Source organism: Euphorbia lathyris, chromosome 8, assembly GCF_963576675.1.
Source record: "Euphorbia lathyris chromosome 8, ddEupLath1.1, whole genome shotgun sequence".
Classification (NCBI taxonomy): Eukaryota; Viridiplantae; Streptophyta; class Magnoliopsida; order Malpighiales; family Euphorbiaceae; genus Euphorbia; species Euphorbia lathyris.
Window position 1 is genome coordinate 67,463,224 of NC_088917.1, and position 8,429 is coordinate 67,471,652.

Consider the following 8,429-nt stretch of genomic DNA (forward strand, 5'->3'; position numbering starts at 1 on the left):
AGGGTTGTGTACGAAGCACAGTCATATATGAAGGCTGATAAAAGGATCACTTGAATAAGTATGTTGCAATTAAATAAAGGGTCATATATCTCATTCATTCACTTGAATAAGTATGATCTAACTAAATAAAGGGTCATACATATGTTTCATTCACTTGAATAAGTATACTGCATCTAAATAAAGGGTCAAATATATGTTTCATTCACTTGAATAAGTATGCTACAACTAAATGAAGGGTCATATATTCTGGTGTGACTTGAATGTTATTCGGACATCATGCCCTCCTATCAACCCTCCTTGTATGCTATTCGCACATCATGCCCCCCTTGCTTACTCTTTTGTCCATCTCCTTAGTTGTTGCCTTTCGATTCTCCTTGAAATTCCAAATCTCCTTTACTACATACCTTCCACTTGTGTACTCGTTAATTTCCTTCAGCATGGTGATGAAGTTTATGATGATGTCACCACAAGTTCAAACTTATGGTGACAGCATCATAAACTTCATCATCATGCTCACTTTTCAATTCTTTGAGTCTTTCTATATTGGGGTTGCATATCTACCATTAAGATTGGTGTTAACTGATTAAGCATGAATATTTATGAAACATGAACATGTGTGAAATGCAAATGTGTATGTGTATGAAGCATGAATATGTATGATGCCAAATGTGAGTTATATTGGTATGAACTGATTCAGCTTTCATGTTTGCTTGACATATATGCACAAATAAGCTTGTATATATGATGCGAGCAAGATAGATAAGATTGTGAGGCAGATCAGTCATGGAAAAGAGCTAACAAGACCCAAGTTTCCATCAAGAATGAACGAAAACAGCTAGAAATAACAGTTCATAAGGATTCCTCTTGAATAGTGATGGGACGCGCCTACAGTAGATCAGTGAGCTATTATGTGTGTGTTACGATTAAGATCTTTCTACGTGCTTTAACTCTACTAGATGCTACATAGGGGCAAGTGTACCCCATCGTATCAAGTAATAATCCGGTTAAGACCGGGTATCGAATCCACGGGATTTATAACTACTCGGTTTTACACGTTATCTAAGCGGTGAATACTTTAGTTTGGTTTGGGTGACAACTACAAACTACTCCTAAACTATGGTGCGACAGATTTGTATAGTTCAAACTCTAAGGAAGTGATACGGGTGACGATAAGTTACAATATATAATAAACTATAATTCAGAACATATACGAATGACAATTTACTCCTGTAAAGATGACTACGTGTAGACCGATCAACCCGTGAAGTGCTTAGATTACGTGGTTCCTCCTAAAGGCGTATCTAATGCGAGGGATCTGAAACTAGGGCTCGTAAGTTTTGTGGCTTGTCAATTCCTACGATTTCCGGTTTGTCAACTCTGGTAAGGCAACTCCTATATGATTCCCAAAAGGTTTTGGAATTCGTATCCCCCTACACAATAATCAATTACAAATATCAAAACAAGCAATAAATATCAACACGTATAGAGAAACTGAAATTGCAAATCATATATTATAAATGTGGAACGCGTAAATAAGGAATACAACCAAGCCTAGTACATAGGAAGAGTGCAAGCTAATTAGTAAGTAGAAAGGGAAGAAGAATCGGTCCTTGGAACTAGCTAACCGGACTCAAAGTTGTCTCGTAGGACTTAGAGGTGGAACTCTCGAGCTTGGTGGAAGAGGATGGAACAGAACTTCGACGGAGTAATGAAGTAAATGTACAATCTCTCAAGGTGGTAGAGTTTTAATATACAAAATCTGAATTTGATGGAGTTTTCTTACACAAAATCTCCATATCTAAATGAGTGTCAAGCACTCCTATTTATAAATAAATCAAGCTTAGGTCATAATTGTAATTACATTAAGTAAGAAGACTTTGAATGTGGAGAGAAGACTTTGAAGGAAGACTTTGAATGTGAAGGGAGACTTTGAATGTGAAGGAATACTTTGAATTTGATGTAGAATATGGGCCCCACACAAAATAATGAAGCATATGATGCTTCATTATTTGCCTATTTTCTCCATTGCACACCTTGTCCCCTTTTTTGCATTTTCCTTTGAATTGGGTGTCGTTTTCTCTTTGGTCTAAAAAGTTGATTCATCGTCGCTAAAGGTCATTATTCTGTCACTGAAAATCAATATTTCATCGCTGAAACGAATTGCGTCGTCGCTAAAGATGGAGCTGCTGAAGTTCATCAATAATTTCTCAAGGTTCCACGCTCCGCGTGGACGTTGAAAATTAGACATGTTTTCATCTTGTTTTCCATCTCGTACGTTTACCCTGCAAAGCACAACTATGAACACTAAGATTACTTATTTATTTATTTATAACAAAACGAGATTCAAAATGACGGAAATTAACTAAAATTAACTAAAGGTACATAATTTATTTATTTCTTATTGATTTATTGAAATATGCATAAAACTAACACTAAACATAATAATTTAGCTCAAAAATAAATCGTAAATTATCCCAAAAGATAGGGATAAAACGTCCTTGTCAAATAGCTGCAGAGTAGTGCGAAAACACACATTCAGCAGCGAAATGGGTCAGACTGGCTGGTTTTGGATAAGCATATGGGTTGAGCATGGACCAATGGGAGAATGAAACGTGGGAGACTACCTTTTTGTACCAAGATGAAATAGATGGTTGTGATGTAATGTTCTTTTTGGAAATGGCACTTAGCTTTACCCAACTACAATAGACCTAGTATCACTAGTACAGAAATGCTCACTTGTGTCGCACTTCTTGTGTCGCGCTTGAAGATAAAGCGACACAACAGAATAATTAGTGTCGCGCGTTCTGTAAACGCGACACAACTAAGTATTCTGTGTCATCACTTGTGTGGTGCTTGACGAGCGTGCGTCACAAATGAGTTACTTCTTGTATCGCCTGTCTTACAGTGCGACACAAGAGCAAGCTTGTGACGCTCCTTTACCAAAGCGACACAAGGAATGTGTTATCTTTGTGACACGCTTTTATAAAAGCGACACAAGAAGTGTGTTATCTTTGTGTCGCTCATTTTTAAAAGTGCGACATAACTAATACGAACTACTATTTGGAACGACTTAATTAAGCTTAATTCAAACAATTAGGTACATGATTAAAACATGGTGCGGTCTAATTGACGGGAGACAAAGTAAACAGGTTCAGATTCGTAAGTAATGGGGGACTAAATTATAGATCGGGAATGGGTCGATTTGGGCAAAAATTGGATTAGCAGGGACTAAATCTGAATAAACAAAATAAAGGGAGTTAAAAGAATAAAAAGCCTGCTATATATTCTCAATTAGGTTAATAAGCTCTCGTCCATGGCTTCCGGAAGTCCCCTGTCTCTTTCCGGCCGCCTGTTTCTCTCCTCTCTCTCTCTTTCCTTCGCACACTCTCTCCCTTGGTCTCTGTTTTGTTCGTCCCTATGGCAGCCGATTTGCTCACCTGCGGCATTCTACTTCGACGGAAATGACAGAGATCGAGTCATAGCGGCTGTTGTTTCTCTCTTGACGTTTCTAGCGACCACTCTCCTCTTCGCATCATCGGTCTTCACGGCAGGTTCATTCCTTAATATTTTTGTTTCAGATGATCTCCTGTGACGGGCGGCTTTCCTACGACGGCTGCGGATCCTAAATAAGAGTTTTACTCTTCACCCTAAACGTTGCCTCTCATTACTCGGTGGTCCAATCCCGTTCAACCTCAAACCGACATTGATTCCTCCTCAAAGGTAAGATTCTTCTACTTCTATTTTCTTTAATTTCTTTAATTTCTTAATCTCTGTTCTCGATTTCTTCCATATTTCCGAATTTTTGTGAAATACATGATTTTTTGTGATTTCTTCAAATACATGTTTTCCTAATTCTGGTGATTTTTAGCTCTTGGATAAGTGCTCATCGGACCAAGATTGCGGAAATGGGCTCTATTGCTTCTATTGCCTTGAAGGTTTTTCATCATCTAAGTGTGTAAGATCCACTCCCACTGATCAATTCAAACTTCTGGTATCTTTCTCTCCCTCTCTAGCATCTTAATTTGATTATTTCAGGGTCTTGGATTCATAAATCAAACCTTAAAAATGAATATTCTAATTAAACAAATCATTTCATACATGGATTTCCTCAATTGGCAATCAAAGCATTTAACGAAATTTACCCATTTTGCCATTATTGGTACCATTATTATAGCCTTTCCAATTGTGAAAATCTAGTTCAAAACGAGCTTCTAGGGATTGGGTTTGATTCAGCTGTTCTAATTCCAATTACTGGCTATTGTTAATTGATTTCCTAAATGTCTTCTGAATAGAATAACTCACTGCCTTTCTCTTAAAAAAATGGTGTTTCTACTAAAAAATTCCAACTTCTCTACTCGTTTTCGATCTCATTCTCAGGTTACTTTCTTTACACATGGAATTGATCGATAGATTGTTTTCATCTTCATATTTCTCTATTGATGTTTCTCTTTATCTAATCAACAGAGGACATAGGACGCACTCTCTCTTTCGCGTCGAGGTTTCCATGTCGAACCTGGGCCACGCGAGAAAGCTGTGAGTTTTTCCTTTCCATGAGTTTTTCTCATGCTTTTGAAACAAACCTGATTTTATCTTCTGAATTGGGAACCTTTGTTATCTTTCAAATCAATTAATTGTGGTTTCTTCATTGGATGATGTGTTTTATCAGAATGTTCCAGTGTCTCAAGATATCAAGTTTTACCCAATAAATATCTTCAAGGCGGTTTCAAAATAAACCCAATAAAGGAAGAATTTATGCTAGAATTTTCTTTAAACAACAATATCATAGGCTAATATATGCTAAATTACTGTTTGTGGGATAAACTTTGTATGCTGAACTCTAGATGTTGCTGCTATTATACCTGCATTACTTTAATATCTTGGGGATTGGAAAATAGATGTTAAATTGCTGTTTGTGGGATAAACTAGTATGCAGAACTCTAGATGTTGCTGCTAATATTGTGTGCTAATTTGTTGGTAGAGGAACTTCATATGTAATTCTTTGAGGTTCGCTTTGAAACTTAACATGCTAACTTCTTGCATTCTAGCTCTTGGCGGAAGACCCATCTCTTAAGCGATTCAAATCAAATAGGAGGGGCGTGCGGACAGTTAAACGAGTTGGTGATTTTCTCATAATTGTTGTTGTAGCAGGTATACTCTTGTTTTTGCTATAATTTGAATAGAATTGGTTATTAATGTTTTTTCCCATCGTCTTGCTATAGTAAAATCTTTTGCTTTATTTGTAATGTTACACAACTATTTTGGGATAAGTCAACCTTAGATACAAGTAGTATTAGTTTGTTTCAGTTGAAAATAGCAAGAACAGAACGCTTTTAGGATGATCAACATAAAGTAAATTGAAGTTGCAGGCATGCATTACAGAGATGAAGGACGCATGATTAAAACACGTGTTGAAAAGAAGAGTTTCAATTCTAATGAGTTAAATGTTCGCTATTGCTTCAAAGTAGGGATCTTTATATTCAGGTAGTTTGATATCTTCCCTGTTTCAAGGCAATCTGTGAACTAGACATTCTCAAAATTTTACTTTCTCTAATATCTTGCTGCATCTGATTATTTACTTGAATATTACCAGTTTGTGCTTGACAAGGAGAGAAGAGGAGATTATCTTGGAAAGACCGTGCAGGTCTGTTTTCTTTGCTGTTTTTATTCTGTGCTTGCCATGAGATATCATGAATAAAGCTCATAGTTTTACCTTGTGTTACCGTAGGTAGTTCCACACATTACTGATGCCATCCAAGAATGGATAGAGCGTGTAGCCATTATACCAGTGGACGGAAAAGAAGGTCCAGCTGATGTTTGTGTAATTGAATTAGGAGGAACTATAGGTACTTCACTGCATTTAATGTGATTTTCGACAAGGCATCTTCTGTTGGCTTAAACTTAACCTCATATGGTGCAGGGGATATTGAATCAATGCCTTTTATTGAAGCACTTGGACAGTTTTCGTACCGTGTAGGTAAGCTGATGTTTTCTGGAGTTATATTCAACTGCTTCATTTAGATTTTTTTTAATGTTTTCTTTTTCCTCTATAACACTCATTATTTGCTGTTTGTTTTCAGGAACTGGCAATTTCTGCTTGATCCATGTCAGCCTTGTGCCTGTTATCAATGTCGTTGGTGAGCAGGTATATTTATATAAATTCATTCCATAACATGGCATTGCATGTGAAATTAAGAGTTATATAGCATTTGTTGACTGATGCACTTAACAAGTGCGAATGCTTTGAATACAGAAAACAAAGCCAACCCAGCATAGTGTTCGGGGTTAAGAGGACTTGGTTTGACACCGGATATCTTAGCTTGCCGTAGCTCAAAGGTAGCACTTCATATTATATTATGAAATGTGTGATCTTTGGCTCATGTCTTTACTTTGTCTTTTGACAGGAACTTAAGGAGAATGTCAAGTTGAAACTTGCCCAGTTTTGCCATGTGCCGGTATGAAGCCATGCTGTTCTTTTATTCAGTTTCTTTTTAACCTTATTTTTTTATTTTATTTAATTGAATTATAATTATCTACAGGCTGAAAACATTGTCACTCTATATGATGTTTCAAACATTTGGCATATTCCTTTGCTACTAAGAGTAAGCAGTTTTCACCTTAGAATCAGTTGTGTACATATTTTTGACATAAGTTTCTTTTTTTTTTGGGGGGGGGGGTTCTTTTTTCTTTTTCTTCCTTCACTGTGATTAGAATCAGAAGGCACATGAATCAATCTTGAAGGCACTGCATCTCCAAGGGTTTGGCTTCTGAAATCTCTCATTGTTTCCATATTAACATTTTGTTATTCATTTCTTAGATTTCTTGACAGTTCTTGTTAAGTATTTTTGTTAACATTTCTTTAGTTTTCAGCATAGCCGGGGAGCCAGAGCTGCATGAGTGGACTGCTAGAGCCAAAATCTGTGACATGCTTCATGATCCTGTTAGTACTAAACACCATTACTTGTGATTCAAGATATAAATATTGTCTATGCTACATGGAAACCGAGACAGATACAGAAATTGAAACCGAAACTCAAATGGGGAAATGATATGTGTAACAAATATAGTACATGGGAACGTTAAACAACAAAATATATGGATATATCTATAAAATTTTTAAAATTACAAGAATTTATTACATTAAGAAGAATCACATACAAAAAATATGTTTGATTGCCTAGGTTTTGCATGATAAAGGGATTGTTGAATCATGTTAGTCAAGTTTAACATGCTCCTTGCGCCTTTCACAACTATGGAACTAGACCATCATTAGGTGTATTTTGTTTGCTTAACTGGAGAATAATTTAATTAAACTGCCAACTGCCATGATATGTTATGATTTTTCAGTCCTCAAATTCTCGTACAAAATTTAATCAGGTCATGCTTCTTATTCCATTGAATTACAGTTAGCTAGTAACTACCTGAAGGAGAAGCGGACATCTTTTGACCTTACAGTTTCAATGTTTCCAACTGCTGATGAGATTGATGGAAGTACTGAAGCTGTGGCACCTTACATATATGTGGGTCAGTTTGCTAGATTACTTGAGCAAGGAGATGCAGTTGTAATGCAGCCGTAAGTCTTGACTAATCAAAACCCTAATATGCTTTAATTAATCTTTGCAGCTAATGTTAGGTTTTTTTACTTTGCAGTCTTACTGATGAAGAGTACCTTCATTATGCTACTACAGAAGAGAAAAAATGTCAAGATTCCTTTGAAATTATTGCTCTCCATAAAAAAAGCTCATGAAACATATGTAAATCTCAAAGCTCGGAGGATGGCTTCTCTTTGTGGTTTCCAGATGTGATTATAGTTCAATATTAGAGCTCCATTCAATCCAAAAAATATATTTTTTTTTAAAAAAAATATCAATATTTTGCGTCGCGCGTGAGGAAGGAGCGATACAAAGTGTGCCAGATTAATCAGGGAGTTTGTGTCGCGCACCCTTGGAGCACGTTACAAGAATTATCATATGTTGTGTCGCGCACTCTAGAAGCGCATCACAAGAGTTATCGCTCTATTGTATCGCGCTTGACAAGTGCGACACAACAGATGAGTAGCTTGTGTCGCTCTCAAGAGCGATGCAAAGTTCTTGTGTCGCACCCCTGTTGTGTCGCACGAAAGTGCGACACAACAACGTGAAAAAGTGCGACACAAGTAAGCATTTCTGTACTAGTGTATACTTGCTAGTGTCCATATTTAAGAGACCAAGTTTTTGGTGCCGTTGCCGGGGATTGACGGCTTAAGTTTAGGAATTAGTATGCTTAACTTACTACCTGTTCAAACTCCAGCTGTTTATGAGAAGAACATGTATTCCTATTGTTCATGTGGATCTTGAAATCGAAAGAACCTACAAAAGACGAAGAAGACTGTTCAGACATGCTAGACTTGCCAGGATGAACCGCGAGAATGAGATACCGGAACCTGAACAACC

The 8,429-nt window shown here is 36.8% G+C and overlaps 1 protein-coding gene across 1 annotated transcript; it reads left to right on the plus strand.

The window, feature by feature from the left end:
• Window positions 1-4,895: 4,895 nt before the first annotated feature.
• Window positions 4,896-6,307, plus strand: LOC136203986 (uncharacterized). The gene is made up of 8 exons (XM_065995193.1): window positions 4,896-4,958; window positions 5,046-5,148; window positions 5,367-5,461; window positions 5,591-5,641; window positions 5,726-5,843; window positions 5,918-5,974; window positions 6,078-6,142; window positions 6,251-6,307. The coding sequence occupies exons 1-8, from the start codon at window positions 4,896-4,898 to the stop codon at window positions 6,284-6,286; spliced, it is 588 nt and encodes a 195-aa protein (XP_065851265.1). The 3' UTR covers window positions 6,287-6,307.
• The last annotated feature ends 2,122 nt before the right edge of the window (window positions 6,308-8,429 follow it).

Coding starts and splice junctions, on each gene's coding strand:
- LOC136203986 (XM_065995193.1), top strand. CDS start 4,896: ATGTTAAATTGCTGTTTGTGGGATAAACTAGTATGCAGAACTCTAGAT. Junction 5,149..5,366: donor CATAATTGTTGTTGTAGCAG/GTATACTCTTGT, acceptor TTGAAGTTGCAG/GCATGCATTACAGAGATGAA. Junction 6,143..6,250: donor TCAATGTCGTTGGTGAGCAG/GTATATTTATAT, acceptor CTTTGAATACAG/AAAACAAAGCCAACCCAGCA.